We start from the raw sequence: 20,872 nt of genomic DNA on the forward strand, positions 1-20,872 counted from the left end.
ATGACTAGTTATCTGCTAAGTGGTGGCCACTGAACACAGCCGATTATTGAAACAGCACTACTTAGTTGAATAAGTTCAAACTAAATATCGACCTCCATAAAGATTTTTTCCTTGGGTAAAGAATAGTAAAATAAAGGCTCTAAATCTGATAAAGATACTAATAAAGACATCTAATTTAAAAAAATGAAGGAAATTTTCAAAAGCCATTTACCTGCATGAATGGCTACTTACCTGGGTAAAAAAACTATTTGAAAATTGCCCACCCTGTATGCAGGTAAAAGGATGTGCATTGTTCTACAACAGGAGTATTTTTACCTACATTCTCGTGGAGATGTTCTTGGGATGGGATTTAGGCTGGGAGAGGCAACAACACACATTTTGCATTTTCAAAAATTCACCTCTCTAAGAAATTAAAAAGCAAAGGTTTGAGCAATTTGACCTGTAAGCAAAATTCCATAAGCATGGACTCTACCTGCATAGTAATGCATAAAGAATCTTCATTTTTATCTGTTGTGCCCTGTTTTTACTGTTCAGTTTACAGTGTTCATTATAGAATGAATCTGGGTGCTGATGGATGAAAGCTGCATGTGACTGATTGATAGTACTGCTTTGTGATATCATGCTTGGATTGTACTGGTCAGGAAAAAGCTCTGCTGCGATATTATAAACCTTTAAAACATCGAAACGGAAACATCAATACTAACTTGCATTGCTTTCTGGAAGTGCCTAAGGAGAGGAAACCACGACTCTTACAATACACATACCATGCTCCGGACCAGAGCTTAAGCAGTTGTCAGCACACAGAAGATGATTAATAAATAAATAAATAAACCGTTATTATATAAGAGTGAGCTGAATAAATAATTTTCATGTTAAATTATTAGTTGAATAAAAAAAAATCAAACCATTCTGGCCAGTGTGAGTGCTGTGGGTTTTGGAGAAGATAATTTCTGTTGTCTGTCTTTCTGTCTTTTAAAATGCATCTGTCTCTCATCTTCCTGGAAGGACTGCTCTGCCTGACCTCCACAGCGTTGCTTTAGAGACTCCACTAGGCAGGCGCACTGCAAGGAATCATGCAAAGGCCATCACACTCTGCTTAAAATTTCACTCTAGGAGTCAGCAATAAAATACATTTTTTCTAGAGAGCTGCCAGCATTTTATCTATATATTCATGCATCTAAGTAATTTGTTCTTAAAAGATTTTACTGGTGCAACAAAAATTGATTAGACAAGTAGATGTAAAGAAATAAAATTAATTATTTTCAAGATAACTGCTTTACAAAATATTAAAGACAAAGCAAGCACTGACAGTGTTAATATTGTATAATTGCACTATATAGCACAGGATATAAGGCATCTTTTTGAATTTTAAATTAATGCAAAAAAGGTTGTGAGGAATCTCTTGGGATACTCTATCATAGGGCACAACTGACATCCTTGGACGTGTATTATAGCTACAGGTGTATATTTGATAAAATTGTTACAAAGCATACCTTTTTAGAGTAGTTGACTGCCTTTTCCATTTCTGACAAAATAGCATTGATATCATCACTCTCAATTATGCCTGGAAACCAATGAGAAACTAAACTGAAAATACCTCAGCAAAATAAAATGTAAACTGGCATGCAGAACGTCAGAGTGATGCAGCTAGAAATGCTCATTATTATATATACAGTCTGCCAGTTGATTACAGCCTTTCTGCAGCTACTGCCATCCAAACAGCCTCTGGATTAATTTGTCCCACACCTGCAATCCCCTGACTCAGGCAGCATCCTATGTTTCGGACCCCATGGGAGAAGAATGTCCATAGGCTTCCTTGACGCCCCTATTCAAGTAAGTTACTAAGTTGGCTCTCTTTATTCCCAGAAGGCTGATCACACAGACCTCCTCCGCTGATGAACCAGTTAGGGGAGTTCCAAGATCAGGTGCCCCTCCTGTCACTTCTTTACCCGGACCTTCATCCGGCTGGGAAGAACCAGGCTTAGTATAATCAGAGGAAGATAATTCTCCCTGAGCCTCCAAACAGTGCTGGCACAATCTAGCGGGCACGCCAGGCTGAGATGCCCGAATATGACAGGCAGCGCAGAGGGAAAGGCGCTTAGGTTTCTTAGCTACAGGCTACAGCTTAACAGGTGACTGAAGGCATGTGTCCAGCTGTTTTTGTCATCCAACTTAGGCGTCCAAAACCTAGGCTTCCCAAAACCGTCCACCTGGCCAAAATGGTCAGACAGATGATGAAATGCTAAGAGAAATCAGGGAAGCAAACCAATTTGGCAGTGCAGTAATAATGGGAGATTTCAATTGCTAGAGATATAAAGTTCCTGGATGGAATAAACGACTGCTTCATGGAGCAATTGGTTCAGGGACCAACGAGAGAGGGAGCTATTTTAGATTTAATTCTTAGTGGAATGCAGGATTTGGTGAGAGAGGTAATGGATGGTATGCATTCCAGGGTTCTGAAGGAACTAAAAAATGAATTTTCAGATCTTTTAATTAAAATGGATAACCTATCATTAAAATCACCCATTGTACCTGAAGACTGGAGGGTAGCCAATGTAACCCCAGTATTTTAAAAGGGCTCCAGGAGCGATCCAGGAAACCCTAGACCAGTAAGCCTGACTTTGGTGCTGGGAAAAATAGTGGAAACTATTCTAAAGATCAAAATCGTAGAGCATATAGAAAGACATGGTTTAATGGAACACAGTCAACATGGATTTACCCAAGGGAAGTCTTGCCTCACAAATCTGCTTCATTTTTTTGAAGGGGTTAATAAACATAGATAAAGGTGAGCCAGTACATGTAGTGTATTTGGATTTTCAGAAGGCATTTGACAAAGTCCCTCATGAGAGGCTTCTAAGAAAACTAAAAACTTATGAGATAGGAGGTGATGTCCTTTCGTGGATTATAAACTGGTTAAAAGATAGGAAACAGAGAGTAGGATTACATGGTCAATTTTCTCAGTGGAAAAGGGTAAACAGTGGAGTGCCTCAGGGATCTGTACTTGGACCAGTGCTATTCAATATATTTATAAATGATCAGGAAAGGAATAAGAGTGAGGAATTCAAATTTACAGATGATACAAAATTATTCAGAGTAGTTAAATCACGAACAGATTGTGATAAATTGCAGGAGGACCTTGCGAGACTGGAAGATTGGGCATCCAAATGGCAGATGAAATTTAATGTGGACAAGTGCAAGGTGTTGCATATAAGGAAAAATAACCCATGCTGTAGTTGCACGATGTTAGGTACCACCCAGGAAAAAGATTTAGGCATCATAGTGGATAATACATTGAAATCGTCGGTTCAGTGTGCTGCGACAGTCAAAAAAGCAAATAGAATGTTAGGAATTATTAGAAAGGGAATGGTGAATAAAATGTAAAATGTCATAATGCCTCTGTATCGCTCCATGGTGAGACTGCACCTCGAGTACTGTGTACAGTTCTGGTTACCGCATCTCAAAAAACATATAGTTGCACTGGAGAAGGTACAGAGAAGGGCAACCAAAATGATAAAGGGGATGGAACAGCTTCCCTATGAGGAAAGGCTAAAGAGGTTACGGCTGTTCAGTTTGAAGAAGAGACGGCTGAGGGGGGATATGATAGACGTCTTTAAAATCATGAGATGTCTAGAACGGGTAGATGTGAATCAGTTATTTACACTTTCGGATAATAGAAGGACTAGGGGACACTCCATGAAGTTAGCTAGTAGCACATTTAAAACTAATCGAAGAAAATTCTTTTTCGCTCAAAGCACAATTAAGTTCTGGAATTTGTTGCCAGAGGATGTGGTTAGTGCAGTTGGGTTTAAAAAAGGTTTGGATAAGTTCTTGGAGAAGTCCATTAACCGCTATTAATCAAGCTGACTTGGGGAATAGCCACTGCTATTACTGGCATCAGTAGCATGGGATCTACTTAGTGTTTGGGTGCTTGCCAGGTACTTGTAGCCTGGATTGGCCACTGTCGGAAACAGGATGCTGGGCTTGATAAAGCCTTGGTCTGACCCAGTATGGCTATTTCTTAGGTGCTCCTTGTAGGCAATTTTCAAAAGTATACAAAGAATCCGTGTACACACTGCAGACTATTCAGAACTGCCCCTCTATGTTTTCAGAATTTATTATAAAAGAAAAAGCACATCTAGTGGCTACAATAAAATAGTCCTGTGGTTGCATAACTTTTCCATTGTGGAGGCATATTACCAAGCCTTCTGAGAGACGTTTTGTGATTTATGAGCAGTCTGCTTCTTCGGTAGATATGAAATCTGTGTGTGTGCTCTTGCATCAGTACACGGAGATATAAACGGTACCTGTTTCTTCGAACCAATGAAACCTTCCATGGGCAGCACGTGCTATTTGCTTCAGACAGCTGGCTGTGTCTTTTACACTTGCATAGCGGGGTGGGACACTGCCATCCGAATCAAAACTCGTTATAGTGAAGAGACAAACGTGCAGCTGCAAACTACAGCCTCCACAGACTTCAGCAACGTAAGCATCCACTGTATGCTGGGAAGAAAAAGAATCAGACACCTCCTATAGCTGATTTTAAGCATTGTTAACTCTTTGGGGGGTCATTTTATTACAGCCCTCCTAAATTTAGGCAGCAAATACGCGTGTAAGTTGCATCATTTTTTTTTAAAGTGGACTTTTTCACTAAGTCCGCTCTGAAAATTATTCCACCAAATTTACTCCCGCACAATCACAACTGCTACTACGTGTGCAGAAAGTTTGTGGGAAATTGAATGTGCATACTTTTGAAAATGCAGAAGTATGGGAGTGAATTAAAACCCCTCCCCAAGACTTCCACCAGGAATGCCTCCAGTCAGTCTATGTAAGCTTAGACATATTCAGGCTAGATATGCATTAGCACATTTTAGAATGGCCGTCTCCATGGGCAAAGCACCTTTTTACCCACGGAAATTCCTTTATAAATTACCTTCTTGGTAAAGCTATTTAGGTGCATGGAGCAAGGTTTTACATGGGTAAATGGCTGTTTTAAAATCAGCCGGGACTCAGAATGCACATAACCTGGTTACATACTTTATGCAGACTGAAGAGTGGAAATTCCAGGGGCGGAGTTGGAATTTACGCGCATGGACGATAACTTTCAAGCCGGTGCCAACGCCACTACAGAAATGTAAAAGTTATTGTGTGCACAATATTCCAAGCTACTCACCATCTCCTGGTCTGGAACTCCACTCGTAAACAGATAAAGCCCTTGAGATTCGTGCTGGTCTTTGTCTTTGAAATCTACCTCTACTGCTCTTTTAAGGGCGGCCAAAACATTCCTACTGCCTCCACACTGCAGGCTTAGCACCCATCTGGAAGACAGCGTCAAAATCTTGAATCTTCAGAGCCGCGCTACAAGTAATACTACATTAAAAGTGAAAGTCGTTCCCTGCATTGTAACAGCACCCCCCACCCTGGTGCTTGCTGGCATTTTGTACCCAGGGGGGGATGGGGGAATCACCTATTCCCTGAAGGAGACCCCGCATCCCCTAGTCCCTTCCAAGGACTCCTAATGCTGGCCAACTGGAGAAGGGTGGCCTCACCGCCTACTGGCCCAGTGTCCAGTGATGCTCTGGCCTCACCTGCCAGGGACCCTCAAATTCAAGCCCCCCCTTTGGCATGGCTAGAGAGCATTTTTGGATGCCAGGTTGTCTTCTCCTGCCCGCCAGCATTAGGAAATCCTTAGGGGTAAGGGGGGTGGAGGACTCCTTTTGCTGCATTGGGGGAGGGGCGTTCTTCTTTGGTGAAGTGGGAGAGGGCGCGGGGTGATTCTTTGCCACAGCATGGGTTGGTTTATTTCTTTCGATACAGTTGTGGGGGGGGGGGGGAAATTAGGGTTGGGGTGGGATTTCTCTTTGCCACATCAGGGGATCAAAAGGGGGAATCAGGGGGTGTGGGGTTCTTTTTTGGGACATCAAAGGGGTGCAGAGGGGCATTTTTGTTTTAAAGTTATTATGGTGAAAGGACTAAGTGGCAAACGTCTGGCCTGCTGGACTGGTTATTACTTCAGCCCCTGACGGAAGTTATTTATTTATTTATTTTAAGTTTCTCTATACCGGCATTCGCGATGAATGTCGCATCATGCCGGTTTACAATTAACAAGTGGCGAAGGAACACAAAATAATAATAAATAATAATAATAATAAACATTAACGGGTGTTTGATAAAAGGTTGCAGCTACAATAAAACAAGGGAATTACACAACTTGGAACAGAGAAAAAGAGCTAGGAATTTAACATAGAGAACAAGTTTGCCAATTAATGGTGAGAACTAAGTTACGGCATTTGCAACGTCAATGAATTACCCTTTTGATGTAGAGTTATTATTTACCATGTTAAGAAAAGGTCTAAGCGTTAGTTAATGGTAAATTAAGGTTCAGTTGGGGTCTGGAAAGGCTTTCATAAATAACCACGTTTTAAACCACTTTAAAGTTAACTTTAAAGTGCTACAAAAGAGCTTTAAATGTAACTTCCGCTCCGGGAGGGGCCTCGGCACTTAGCACGCTGATGACAAATTAGGTTATTTTTGCCAGTGAAGTGTCTAAGTACCTAGCTCATTAATTTTAATGACCCTTTGGTACATCAGCCCTCCCGTATGAGGTAATTCGTAACAATGCTCCAAATATATCTTCTCCCAGAGTTATGAGGAATTGTGAAAGAGCTGCTTCAAGGATTAAAGAAAACAGCAACTCAGCAGTGATATTCTTAATTAAAGCAATGGGAGCATCACCACCTACAGGGTATGTTTTCAAAATACTGCAGGGAAAATGTTGCCTTCTTTTAACTATAACACTAAGCCAGTAATGCCATGTGCATGCCATACGATAATCTTATTGCTGGAAAACGCCAATTGTAATTGAGGAGGCAGCAGTCAATCTGCTGGCATTTCAGCAAACCTCACGCAGCGGCTTTTCATAACCAAAGCAAAATTACACGGTTAATTTCGCTTTGATTGTTGTCCCAGTACCCGCACAGATCTGCACCTGCTTTGTGCAAGGGCACCTTTCTAAAACCTACCCACGTTAAGTGCCACCCCTGACCAAGCCTTGCAAAGGGAGGTAAAAGCACTCGTGTTGCTAACATACATGGGTACTTTTATGCACATTTACAGGTGAATTTTCAAAAGGATCTACATCTGTAAATATAACTACTATCGTAGCTATTTCAAAAAGTCATTTATATGGATAAAGAGCATTTACACAGGTAAATCCTATGGACAAGTCAATGGCATATATCGTACCTATTTTCAAAAGCTCATTTACACGTATAAAACCCATTTTTAAGCATGTAAATCATTTTTAAAATCAGGCTCAGAGGGTGGGTAATAATCAAAAAGGCCATTTACATAGGTAAAACAATATTTCACCCACAGACATGGCTTTCATTCCCTGTACATACCCAGATCAGTCCAGACTCCTGGGTTTTGCCTCCCTTCCAGCAGATGGAGACAGAGAAGTTTTACTGACACTTAACATGAGGCGCAACCTGCAGTCCCTCAGTATTTCTCTGTCTCCAGCAGATGGTGGAGGTGCTAAGCCTGTAGTCTGAGTTTTGAAGAAAAAAATAAAAGTGAGACTAGAAGATTGAGGAGTTCTTGCCTCCCAGGGTATTGTTAGGTCCTGGTGGGGCCACCCCCCCCCTGGTCTGAGAGAAGGACGAGCAGGGGGGGGGGGGGGGGGTCGGGGGCCCTTTATCGCTTGGTCCTTCATCGCTGGACAGGGCAGAAAGCTGGGGGTCCCAGTTCCTTCGCCGTGAAGGATGGACAGAGCCTGCAGCCATTCTTCTTCAAGGGAAGTTTTGATTTGTTAGTTAGATTGCCTGATTAAAGTTTTCTTTCAAAAATAAATAAATCAATCTAAAGGCCAAGGGAGCAAACAGAGATGGCTGAGGGACAGCATGCTTTACCCTGACGCCTCCTCTTAGGCGATCAGGCGGCTCAGTTTTTATTTCCCATTCCTCCGGCGGCTCTTCTGTTGCTGCGGCTCGGCACCAGGTTTCATGCCACGCAGTTTGTGTTGTGCTGCTTGTGATGGCTGGGGCTCCCTGTGCCTCTCCGGCAGAGAGGGCACTTCGGCTAGGTGCTGTGAGCCTGGGACGCTCTCACCAGCGTGGCAGTCTGTGGACGATCCCTTCCAGCAAAGCACGGGAACGGTTTGGAGAGTCCGCTCGATTTGTTTTCCTGAGATTACTGAAGAATGGCACAGGATTGGTTAGTACTACACAGGGTTTTTGTTGGGCACCGTTTTCTGTTCCAGGTTTTCCATATCCTACTGCTCATTCAGGGGATGTTGGTTAGTTATGGTGTTGGTATTTGTTTGGATTTTGGCTTGGGTACAGATCAATACTGAGGGACTGCAGGTGGCACCTCTTGTTATGTGGCAGTAAAACTTTCTCTGTCTCCATCTGCTGGCAGGGCTGCATAAACCCAGGAGCCTGAACTGATCTGTGGTACTACAGGAACGAAAATTAGCAGGTAAGAACCAATTTTCCTTTACTGCCCTCCCCAGCTGGTAAATCTGATCTGTTTTCAGGAGGCAATTTTTACATAAATATCTGTACATACTTCCAAGCATTTTGTAAATTTTCTGGAGCTGAGGGAACCATTTCTGGCTTCCAAGGCATAATATCACTTCCAAAACTAAAAGAGAAATAAAAATGTTATCCACTTCAAAATAAGCTTTTTAGCATTTAACACACACAGACACAATCACAGCAACTTTATCACAGATTGCAATACCACAGGGGATTTATACAGATTTTTTATTTTTTTTTTGTAGCTACCCTTTCGTGAAGATATGCAAAGCACTATAAAAAACTGTGCTTCTGAAATGTAAACAGATTTATAAATCTTGAAGTTTAAATGGTCCTAATTTTCCTCATGAAAATGGCAACGAGTTCTCAAGAATTCAGCAAGTGTACTAATTTTAAGTCCATGGCACTGCTAGCTCACGCCATCCTGGGGCTCAAGCGCAACCACTCCCATCCATGTGGAAGGACACAATGCTAATAACGAGCTACCTGGCTGGGTCAACCCCCTTTATTATGAGCAACTACATCTGCTAGGAGCAGAAGAAGGGAAACAAAATACAAACACTGTAATTACTTTTCTGCAAATCTAGAGAAGCTGCATCTATTTTAGAAACAAAGAAAAATGATGGCAGATAAAGACCATCAGCCCATCCTGCCTGCTTTGAATGAGTTTATTCCATAGCCGGATAAGTAGCACTGGGAGGCGTAATGAACAAAATCTCTCGGTGCATTACATCATAACTAACAGTTCATTGTTTTATATTTACTGCAATTTCTGTTTCCACCAGCAGCAGCTTTTTTTCCTTTATTTTAGGTTCCTTACTAGCATTTTTTTTCAGAACATTCAAAATAAAATTCATGCATCAGGCCGACAGACTGCTGCTGCTGCTAGCAAAGTCAGGGAGGAAAGAAACCGTGAAACATTAAGCAACACTATGCATTCACCTCTTGGAGAGAATTTAATTGAAAAAATAACCACTTGGTTCTGCTATTTGCTAGTAAGATGAGCGATTCAGAGTTGAATAAATTATGCAGAAAGTGGAGAAGTGGACAAAGTAGAACATATATTTTGCTATTGCCAAAAATAGTGGGAGCATTGGAACCGATTTAATCAGACAGCTGATGAGACTGTGGATTTTAAGCTCTCAACAAATCCCTTGTAAGATAATTTGAGATGTAGTTCACCCAATATAAAAACAGAAAAGAAAAGTATTTGCTTGGGATTCTTAATATGTCAGCCAAAGAGGGATCAACCTCTGTTGCCTAAAATTGCAGCACCCATCTTACAAAATGTGATTGGAGTGGAATGGATAAGAGTGAAGAATGTAAATAATATTTTTAAAAAAGCATAAAGCAAAATGGACATTTTTTTGAATAGTGGCAAATTTTCAATAACCTCTTGCTATGAAATCTGTGAGAATATGTTGGCCTCACAAAAACAAAAAAATGCAATATCAAAAATATACATCACCCTTTAATCAAATAATAATAAAAAACATTTTTTAATAAATACAAATTCACTCAAAACCTTCAAGTGTTACTATTTGATTAAAGAGTGATGCAATGTTTGATACTGCATTCTTTTCTTTTTGTGTATTTCTTTAAATAATTGGCTTTATTGAGAATATGTTAGCTAAACATGAGGTACCAACTGGGAAAGGTTCAGATTGGGATGGAAGCCGAAAGGAGCAGGGATGTCAGCAGGCTGCCAGGCAAATAAAAAGGAAAAAACTCACGCAATAACGTTGAAGAAATCCTTGTTTGAAATTTGTTCCTCAAACAAAAGCCTCAACGAATGTTGAATATGAATAATGTACATAGAGTTTGTTATTGAAAGGTCAACGAGGATAACAACCCTAAAAAGAAACACAACAAACACTAAATTTCACTTGCAAAGAGAAGAATATAAGAAATTGCCATACTGGGTCAGACCAAGGGTCCATCAAGCCCAGCATCCTGTTTCCAACAGAGGCCAAACCAGGCCACAAGAACCTGGCAATTACCCAAACACTAAGAAGATCCCATGCTACTGATGCAATTAATAGCAGTGGCTATTCCCTAAGTAAACTTGATTAATAGCCATTAATGGACTTCTCCTCCAAGAACTTATCCAAACCTTTTTGAACCCAGCTACACTAACTGCACTAACCACATCCTCTGGCAACAAATTCCAGAGCTTTATTGTGCGTTGAGTGAAAAAGAATTTTCTCAGATTAGTCTTAAAAGTGCTACTTGCTAACTTCATGGAATGCCCCCTAGTCCTTCTATTATTCGAAAGTGTAAATAACCGAGTCACATCTACCTGTTCTAGACCTCTCTTGATTTTAAACATCTCTATCATATCCCCCCTCAGCCGTCTCTTCTCCGAGCTGAACAGCCCTAACCTCTTCAGCCTTTCCTCTTAGGGGAGCTGTTCCATCCCCTTTATCATTTTGGTCGCCCTTCTCCGTACCTTCTCCAGTGCAACTATATCTTTTTTGAGATGCAGCGACCAGAATTGTACATAGTATGCAAGGTGCAGTCTCACCATGGAGCGATATAGAGGCATTATGACATTTTCCGTTTTATTCACCTTTCCCTTCCTAATAATTCCTAACATTCTGTTTGCTTTTTTGACTGCCGCAGCACACTGAGCCAACTATTTCAAGGCATTATCCACTATGATACCTAGATCTTTCTCCTGGGTGGTAACACCTAATATGGGTTATTTTCCCTATATGCATCACCTTGCACTTGTCCACATTAAATTTCACCTGCCATCTGGATGCACACAAATTCTATTGAAAATGTTTCAATTAAATTGAAATATCTCTTAATAATGTTTGCCTTCTTAAAGTAATGCTTAATTTCAGATTTTTGATGGTGATGAAGGAAGAATAAAAGAAAGATGAAAGAACATTTCAAATGCTGAAAATGTAAAGCTAAGGATACCTCTGTTCACAGACAGTCCCCCAAATTCTTCGACTGCCAGATGAAAGCCAGTTAATTCGTTTCTCATACATTCTCACAGTTTTAGCAAGCTCTTTCTGTGAACAAAAACAGATAATTAATACGTATATTTACCGAAATGAAAATACATAAGTGTAAACTATGCATTTGGCTTCTATGCTGCAAAATTTCTCAGCTGCAAGAATGACCAAAATATTTTTTCAAGGGGTATTTTGGTTTACTCCTGTGAACACGTTTTATAGAGCAGGAATAGGTGAACAAGATGTTCATTTCAAAATGGATTAGCAAACAAACTGAACAAGCATAGTTTTCAAAGGGACATAATATACTGAACATCAAAATAATTGATCAAGGATTCTCCTTTGGAAGGGATTCCTCCTATTACATTATTAAATTACTACAAACTACAGCTTCCATTGATTATCCTTTAAATAATATGAAATAAAGAGAAAATTATTACCTGATATTCATATAAAATGGGTGGATCCACATGAACATTTTTTATAGAACCATCGTGCCATTCAAACTGCATCATTGCTTTCTGAACAGACGACAAGCACAGACATTTAAAAGTCAGACTGTAAAACTGTATACAGTACTAGACATACAATCACATGTGTACAGAGCTAGGACTTTAACTATTGCAGCAAAGTTAGCGTTTAGCAATATGACAGCAAGAGCTACAAAGGAAATGTATCATAAAGGCAGGGTTTGCCTCACGCCTTTCTCTAAAAGAAGCTGGATTCTGATAAGCAGACAATTTCAGTGAAGTACATAAGAAACTAAAATCAAACATATATAAAGCACTGACTTATTTGTATTGTAGCCTGTCACCTAACAATTGTCTAAATTTATAAACTGTTCAATGCATTTGCCATTTTTTTGTCTGTCAAACAATATGTGAAATAAAATATCAACAAACAAACAAACTGTATATGATACCCTTTTATTGTAGTAAGTTAAAGCTGGATGTGCTAAGCATTTTCCCATAGATACAAAATAGTACAGTGGGCCCTCAATATGGCTGTGACTAGCTTTCAAGGACTATGTTCCCCACACATTCTTCTCCAGCAATCGCACTGCGATAAGCAGTTAATACGAGCCTACATTAACACAAAAGGGTTTAAAGTTACTGAACCCCTCTGTAACTGCCACATGAAATCCCCGAAAGGCAGTTTTACTGCTGCTCCACGTGAAGCACAGGGCTAGGAGGTTAGTGGCGTTACCTCGTGTAGAGTTGACGAGACTATTTTTTGAAGAATAGGTACAAATTCTTCTACGAATGAGAAAGCATTGGGAGCCAGAACTTGGTAAAGGCTTAGTTTCTTGGCTGTAAAAAAAAAACAAAAACAAAAAACATGCTATAGTCGCTGTCAGTACATACAAGGACTTGCACTGAAAGTTAAATATTAACAATATTGTTACATTCAGTTGTTCATAGTGTGCATCACATTAAAAAGCAGCAGAGTTCTTAGCACAATATAATGTTTACATTACTAGGACATTTATAAATAAACAACATTTCATTTATTGATCAAGAAAGTAGCTTGTCCACCGTGTTAGACCGTTTGAATGCACAGAAATAAAGGTTAACAAATAAAAACAAACAAAAAAAAATGTATAAGTGATATCTTTGCTCGTTTGAATACTGACCTGAAGAAGAGAATATTAGTTCTCAAAAGCTAGTCAAGCAATGTATTGTTATATATATTTTTTTTGTTTTTATTTGTTTTGTATTTATTTCTGTTGCTCAAGAAAATTCAGTTGAGTCAAACATCTTGAGGTCAATATTTAAAGGCATTTAGCTGGAAAATTTGTAAGTAATCTGACTAAATACTTAATATTAACAGTGCTTATCTGGTTAAATTTTAACTGGATAAATCATTATTCAGCTAAAAATTAGCTGAATAAATAATGGGCATTTCGGAGGTGTCCCAGGATAGGGATGAGTTAGCCGGGAAACTATTCTGGTTAAATCCAATGCTAGGCATAAAAAAGTTTTTCAACTAACTCTAATCATCCCCTGGAGCAGGTCTAAATTTATATCCGGGAATGTTTTCCAGATAACTTTAGGCTTAACCGGCTATTTTCAAAAGAATATTGAAATAAAATTGGAAAAAAATCCTCAGACCCGGGCTGTTCGCCAGGGCCTTCCCTCCCCACAGAGTGGTACTAAAATTCATGCCAGCGAGCCAGTGCCCCCCACCCACCTAAATTCTCCAAAATGAAGTAATCAAGTGGTGACCAGAAAGGCTGAAGAAGGCGGACCGTCCCTTCGTCCCGCCATCAGCGACTGGAATCGTAACATATCTGTGCGTCCCCTCCCCCAAAACCAACCCCAAACCTACCTCTGCTGGTGGCCCTCTCAAATGTCCTCGACGTACAGCTCCCAATAGCACCCGTCATTGCCTCGACGGTAACTCTTGATAGCGCGATGCCAGTAGCTTGTGCTGACACAACGACGGATGCTGCTGGGAGCTGTACCGTCACCCCGGGGGTGCTGTCAGCAGAGGCAAGAGTTGGGGGTTGGCTTGGGGAGGGTGGGGGGGAGAAAGGGATGAGGGATTCCCTTACGTGTGTTATGATTTGAATCGCTGAGGGAGGAGGGGGGGCTGCCGCGTGATTTCTTCATTTCAGGGGGCTTGTGGGGAGGAGGGAGTTGGGAGGGTGCGGGCAGAGGCGCACCAGCACGAATTTTCAGCAGGGAAGCGCGGCGTAGGCTGCTGGCTCAGGTTTGGGGCTTTTTTGTTTGGTGGGGGGTTTTTTCAGTTTTCTCGGCGCTTGGCTGGCTATATTCTTTAGAACACAGCCGGTAAATTCTAAAGTTATCCGGCTACCTCTGGCCGGTTAAATTTATAACTTAACCGGCGATATTCAAAGATAGCCACAGTTAGGTTTAAAGTGTCCCCGCTGAAGGCAGCTGGATAACTTTATTCGGGGATATTCAGCGGGAGGTTTGTCTCATTGAATATTCCTGATAATTTATCCAGCTAACTTTAGCCAGATAAGTTATCCATTATGGGGCGGATTTTAAGAGCCCTGCTCGCGTAAATCCGCCCGGATTTACGCGAGCAGGGCCCTGCGCGCCGGTAAGCCTATTTTACATAGGCCTACCGGCGCGCGCAGACCCCGGGACTCGCGTACGTCCCGGGGTTTTCGGAGGGGGGCGTGTCGGGGGGCGGGCCCGGTCGTCGCGGCGTTTCGGGGGCGTGTCGGCAGCGTTTTGGGGGCGGGTACGGGGGCGTGGCTACGGCCCGGGGCGGTCCGGGGGCGTGGCCGCGCCCTCCGTACCCGCCCCCAGGTCGCGGCCCGGCGCGCAGCAGGCCCGCTGGCGCGCGGGGATTTACGTCTCCCTCCGGGAGGCGTAAATCCCCCGACAAAGGTAAGGTGGGGGTGTAGACAGGGCCGGGTGGGTGGGTTAGGTAGGGGAAGGGAGGGTAAGGTGAGGGGAGGGCAAAGGAAAGTTCCCTCCGAGGCCGCTCCGATTTCGGAGCGGCCTTGGAGGGAACGGGGGGAGGTAGCGCGGCTCGGCGCGTGCAGGCTATACAAAATAGATAGCCTTGCGCGCGCCGATCCAGGATTTTAGTGGATACGCGCGGCTCCGCGCGTATCTACTAAAATCCAGCGTACTTTTGCTTGAGTCTGATGCGCAAGCAAAAGTAGGCTGATCGCGCTTCTTTTAAAATCTACCCCTATATGTGCTTTAGAAAATTGACCTCTTTGTTTTTAACTGTGTTCCAGATGTGCACGCAGACAGAGGTGTTTGCTTGAAGATCACAGTCAGTGCAGAGATAAAGCCTTGAGTTTACGCCCCGAGACCTTTCCTTCCCCAGTGGCACAATAAAGGGAAGAACAGCTAGGTTTGTCCTTCCTTTTTATTATGGCACTTCCCTCATCACAGCAAGGACTGTTGTCCTGCTGGCTGCCGCGTTCATTTCCTCTGGCCCTAACCGTCAGACATACCTTTCAGTCCATTTTTCTGTAGCCACTCTGCCGAGGTTTTGGGGAGAAAACCTGGTATCGCTATGCTAAGGGGACCTTCGTGGTTCGGAGGCTGGGGCAGGAATCGCACTGGTGGCAACTTTGCCACCTCTGTGGAAATCTGAAACAGTTTCGAGAGGCACAAGAATAAAACAGAGCGGCTGCTGTGTTAATCCAATTATTACACAGAAAGAAGAAGGGTCAACAAAGAAGTTGTTAACTTACACCTTTTTTTTTTTTTTACTATCTTTCATCAGTTCTGAGGAAGGAAGCATAGTTCTCTAAAGCTGGTCAGAAACGTATTAAGTCAGCCCCATAGAAAGGTATCAAATGCAAAGCAGCAAAGCGCACTGACCACTTTTAAACGGGAATTGTAAAAGCTGGGCAGGCACCAAAACTGGGAGCCGCGTGAAAATGCTGGGCCAGCACGCGCCGAGCGCAGGCGCACAAATGAAAAGTTCAGGAAAAGGGGACAGGGCGTGGGCATCGCTGGATTTTTATCTTTGAATTGGTGCATAAATACTTACACAGCGCACGGGCGCGTGCCAGGGTCCCCTGCCGTGCAAACTTTACATCTGCCATGGAGGCCGTGTAAGTAAAAAAGGAAAACAGATCGGCGGGGTTTTAAAGGTAGGGGTTAAGAGGGGAAACAGGAGGCTATTAAACTACGGGGGTTTGGAAGTCCTATCCCTTACTTGGATGAACTGGGAATAAACTGGGAAAACTGGAAACGGCACCGGCGCGCAGGTAAACTAAAATACCCCTACTTATGTGCTGGAAGTGGCATTTGCGCACTTAGGTGCAAGCCCACTTACAACTGTGCGCACGTGTGCGCGGTCAGTCTATTTTATTACATACACGCATTTACATGCGATAAAATAGATGCAGGCTGATGAACATGCGCACACGTGCGCCCGCAGGCCTGTTTAAAAGTTACAGTAACAGAGTGCATTATTTTACCTTAGTTTCAAAGAGAAACTACCTGGTTCCTTTCTCGTTGCAAATTAGTCACATGGGTTGCACATTAAAATTATCTGTGCCCTTTGCATAGAAACAGACCATGGGAAATTGCCCCCATAAAGAGTATGCAAAAAGTATTTATCTGGACGATCCAGAACACCACAAATATGATTGCTTACTGGCAGAAATAAAAGCATCAACATTTTTTTTTCTTTTGTGCAAAACTGTACAATAAACATTTCCAGGATCATGGCTCTGTGCAAATCACCACACAGCACACTAGAGGTGGCTTTTGAAGTTCAAGTTTTCAAACATAGTTAAAGTGATGCTAGCAAATAAGAGTCATTTAGTTAAACGACGACATTACTTCCTGCATTATATTGCTGAGTGCATCATCAAGGGTTCCCTGCTCCATTTCTTTGATCTTGCTGAGAACATCCCTGGCTTTTTGGCATTCATAAAGTAGCAGTTGTACATCACTGCCAGTATATAGCTGTTCCTATAAAAGCAAAAATAACGTCTAATCAGAAAAGGTACATTCTACAGAAATAAACATTTCTGCAGGAATTTCCTAAGCTATACACTGTAGGGTACATTTTTAAAGGGACGTGCCGATTTTATAACATGCATGTGTTGCCGCACGCATGTTATAAAATCGGGGCAGGCAGGTGCCCACTCGCACGAGCAAGGGGGGTAATTTTCTTTAATAGTGCGTGGCGATGCGATCGGGCCATCCCCAGTTCCCTAACCCCCTACCTAACCTTTCTCCCTTTTCCCCCTCTCCTCTCCGACCCCTAAACCCGACTACCTACCCTATTTTTTTTTATTTCGAACTTACCTGCTCTCCTGAGCAGAAGCAAGTTCCGCGTGTCAGCTGACTGCCAGCGCGTGCTTCACCGGGATAGCGCCTAATGGCGCTGTCCTGGCTGGCTCTCACCCCGCCCTGACCCCCACCCCAGCCCACAGGTCGGGCCGTTCTGAAAAATGCATAAACAGTCAAAAAGGTTTCCAATACGCAACACTATCAAATTCCCCGGATCGAGCAGAGGAAAGAGTAACATTTATAATGCAATTCAAAAACTCTATTGAAAAGATTAACGAGAAACCTGTGCCATTCTTCAGAGTTATTCAAGAACAAAAAACAGATCGAGCGGACTCTCTAAAACTTCTCTCCACCACTGGGCAGGATTCTGGATTGATCTGTGGTAATACAGGAACGAAAATTAGCAGGTAAGAACCAATTTTCCTTTCCCTGTACGTACCAGGATCAGTCCAGACTCCTGGGATGTACCAAAGCTTCCCTAACCTGGGTTGGTCTGTGAGAGTCCTGCTCAAAGATCACTTCTACCAAAGCTGTCAACGTCCGGAGCCCAGACATCCAATCGATAGTGTCTGGCAAAAGTACGTGAAGACTTTCAAGTAGCTGCCCTGCAAATCATTTGCGGAGACATCAGTTGGCACTCTGGGTAAAATACGCTCTTAACCCCTCTGGTACAGGACGACCACGACAGATATATGCGGACCCAATATCCTTCAACCACTGCGCAATCGTGGTCTTCGACGCTTTCTGACCGTTTTTAACATCACTCCATAGCACAAAAAGGTGATTCGACAAGCTAAAACTGTTAGTGACCTCCAAATACTGCAACAAGGCCCTTCTGACATCCAACTGTCTTAATTCTTTTGCATGAGGTGCAGCAACCTCCAAATTTGTAAAGGGCAGAAGCTCCACTGAATGAATTAATTGGAACGCTGAAACTACCTTTGGCAGAAAAGACAGAATAGTCCTCGGAGAGACCCCAGAATCCAAAATAAGCGTTCTCTGCATGACAGGGCTTGAAGCTCAGATACTATTCTGGCTGAACAAATCGCCATCAAGAAACCACCTTCAAAGTCAGATCTTTTATGGTGGCCCTCTTTAGAGTCTCAAATGGCGCCTCACACATGCCCTTGAGGATCAAATTAAGGCTCCAAGAGGGGCACACCTGATGAACAGGAGGGTGCAGATGCTTTGCCCCTCGGAGGAAATGCACCACATCCAGATGCGCAGCTAGGGCTGTTCCATGAACCTGGCCTCACAAGTAGCTCGAGGCTGATACCTGCACTCTCAGGGAACTAAAGGACAAACCTTTTGACAGGCCTCTCGGCAAAAAGGCCAGAATCTGCGCCACCAATGCTCTCTGAGGATCAACCCCCTGCTCCGAACACCAAGCCTCAAAAACTCTTCAAACCCTGACAAATGACAAGAAAGTAGAAGTCTTATGAGCATGCAACAGAGTAGAAATAACATCCTCAGGATATCCTTTCCTTCTTAATTGCTTCCTTTCAAAATCCAAGCCACTAGGCAAAAGTGATCCTCTTGATCTGAAAATATAAGGCCCTGTTGTAGAAGCTTTGGCAGATAGCCCAGTCTCAAGGGGCCGTCCACTAGTAGATTGACCAAATCTGCAAACCAAGGCCTTCATGGCCACTCCAGAGCCACGAGATTCACCTTTCCTGGATGGATCTCTATTCTCCTCACAACCTTGCCTACCAGAGGCCATGGTGGAAACACATAGATCAGAATGTCATGCAGCCAAGGAAGAACCGGGGCATCAACCCCTTCTGCTCCATGCTCTCTTCTCCAGCTGAAGAAGTGCAGTGCCTTGGCATTCCTCTGAGTTGCCATAAGATCCATATGAGGAATGCCCCATCTGCGAGAAATTAGGGTCATTGCCTCCTCCGAGAGCTTGCATTCTCCCAGGTTCAAACGTTGCTGGCTGAGAAAATCCGCTTGCACATTGTCAGATCCTGCTATGTGCGAGGCAGTTATTGAGGCCAGATATTGCACCACGCAGGACAACAGCATCTCCGCTTCCAGAGCGACCGCTTGGCTCTTGGTACCTTCCTGGCGGTTGATGTAGGCCACCGTTGTCACATTGTCAGACAGGACTCTGACTGCACAGTTGCGCAAAAGAGGAAGAAACTCCTGCAGGACCAACCGTACCACTGTCGTTTCTAGGCGATTGATGGATCAGGCCGCTTCCGCCGCCAACCATTGGCCTTGCACTGACTGGGACTGACATACACTCCCCAACCGGAGAGACTGATGCCAGTAGTCACTACCATCCACTGTGGCACCTCGAGGCCCACCCTCGGCACAAATGGTTCCAGCCAATCCACTATGAAAGACTGGATCTGGCAGAGTCTGTAAGCAGTAGTGGAAGATGAAACTGCTCCGAAATCAGATCCCACTGGAATAGCAACACTTTCTATAGAGGCCTCATATGGGAAAACGTCCAAGGGACCAACTCCAAGGTCGAGGCCATGGAACTGAGGACCTGCAAGTAATCCCAGACCCTGAGCACTCAGGCCTCCAACAGGTTCCGAACTTCAGTCCACAGGCTGACAATTCACTCTTCCATAAGAAAAACCTTTCCCACTCGGGTACCGAAGCGTGCGCCCAAGAACTCCAGAACCTGCAAAGGTGACTTTTGAACGTATTCACTATCCATCCCAATGAACTCAGGTGTTGTACCACCATGTCTACGCTCATCTGCAAAGATATTCCGACTTTGCCCAGATGAGCCAATTGTCCAGATACGGGTGGACCAGCATGCCATCCTTTCTGAGGGCTGCCGCTAAAACCACCCCACCTCCCTTTGAAACAGGCGAACCACCTTGGGGTCATCGCCTTCCATTGTTGGGACTTTTGTTGTGTTCTCTTCCAGATCCTGTGGGCATCGAGAAGGATCAGCATCGGGAAAACCATCCCCAGATGGCAATCCCTGATAAGAGTCCTCTGAGGAACTCAGCAAGACATCTCTGAGAAAAAAGGAAAAATCTGAGCAGAGTCCAAATTGGCTCTCAATCATATGCAATTTCTCCCTCTTCTAGAAGTGAGAAAGCCAATTCCCCACCGGAATCCTCCGGTGGGGAATTGGCTTTCTCCCTTGAACATTACCAGGGACAGCCTCCCTATGGCATTTGCCCACTGTGTCTGACAAATAGGAGGCCCAAGCATGTGATCCTTACATAGTAGGTTGCTTCGCCTTTGCTGGGCACCCCTGCAGAAAGGTCTGCAGGCCCTGGAAAGATTTCACCCAGGAGGAGGAGGATGGATCTATCCCAGATTCCATAGGCCCAACCTTACTCTCTCCAACCTCTCTCGGGGAAGCTTCTGCCCTCGGAAACAAGGGAGAACTGACCATTGCCTTGCCTCCCACTCCATTCCCTCTCCAGAGACACCATAGGCCAAGGGGATGTCCCAACATGGGCAAAAGCTTTAGTAATCAAATCACTTTGAGCATCTAAACAGCACTGACACAAGAGGAGAGAGAATGAGGACTGAATTACTATCAGACGGCAAGCCTCACAGATAGTGAGGCGCTTAGACCTGTTCATCCCTGGCGCCTAGCTCTCCTGAACTTCGGCTCCTCGTGGCCTCCTGTGTGCACACCGACGTCACCTGG

The 20,872-nt window shown here is 43.5% G+C and overlaps 1 protein-coding gene across 2 annotated transcripts in view; it reads right to left on the reverse strand.

Annotated features, from left to right (window-relative positions):
• VWA3A (von Willebrand factor A domain containing 3A) overlaps positions 1-20,872 on the reverse strand; it is a 66,141-nt gene that overhangs the window by 17,206 nt on the left and 28,063 nt on the right. For both annotated transcript variants that reach the window (XM_029577073.1, XM_029577072.1), the window contains exons 12-22: positions 16,789-16,920; positions 15,444-15,582; positions 12,707-12,810; positions 11,941-12,021; positions 11,463-11,557; positions 10,268-10,387; positions 8,566-8,640; positions 5,171-5,315; positions 4,305-4,500; positions 1,494-1,564; positions 906-1,061 (exon numbers count right to left, since the gene is read on the reverse strand). In XM_029577073.1, coding sequence (XP_029432933.1) covers positions 906-1,061; positions 1,494-1,564; positions 4,305-4,500; positions 5,171-5,315; positions 8,566-8,640; positions 10,268-10,387; positions 11,463-11,557; positions 11,941-12,021; positions 12,707-12,810; positions 15,444-15,582; positions 16,789-16,920 — 1,314 coding nt within the window. The remainder of the gene's footprint in view (positions 1-905; positions 1,062-1,493; positions 1,565-4,304; positions 4,501-5,170; positions 5,316-8,565; positions 8,641-10,267; positions 10,388-11,462; positions 11,558-11,940; positions 12,022-12,706; positions 12,811-15,443; positions 15,583-16,788; positions 16,921-20,872) is intronic.

Source organism: Rhinatrema bivittatum, chromosome 14 (genome assembly GCF_901001135.1).
Source record: "Rhinatrema bivittatum chromosome 14, aRhiBiv1.1, whole genome shotgun sequence".
Taxonomy (NCBI): Eukaryota; Metazoa; Chordata; class Amphibia; order Gymnophiona; family Rhinatrematidae; genus Rhinatrema; species Rhinatrema bivittatum.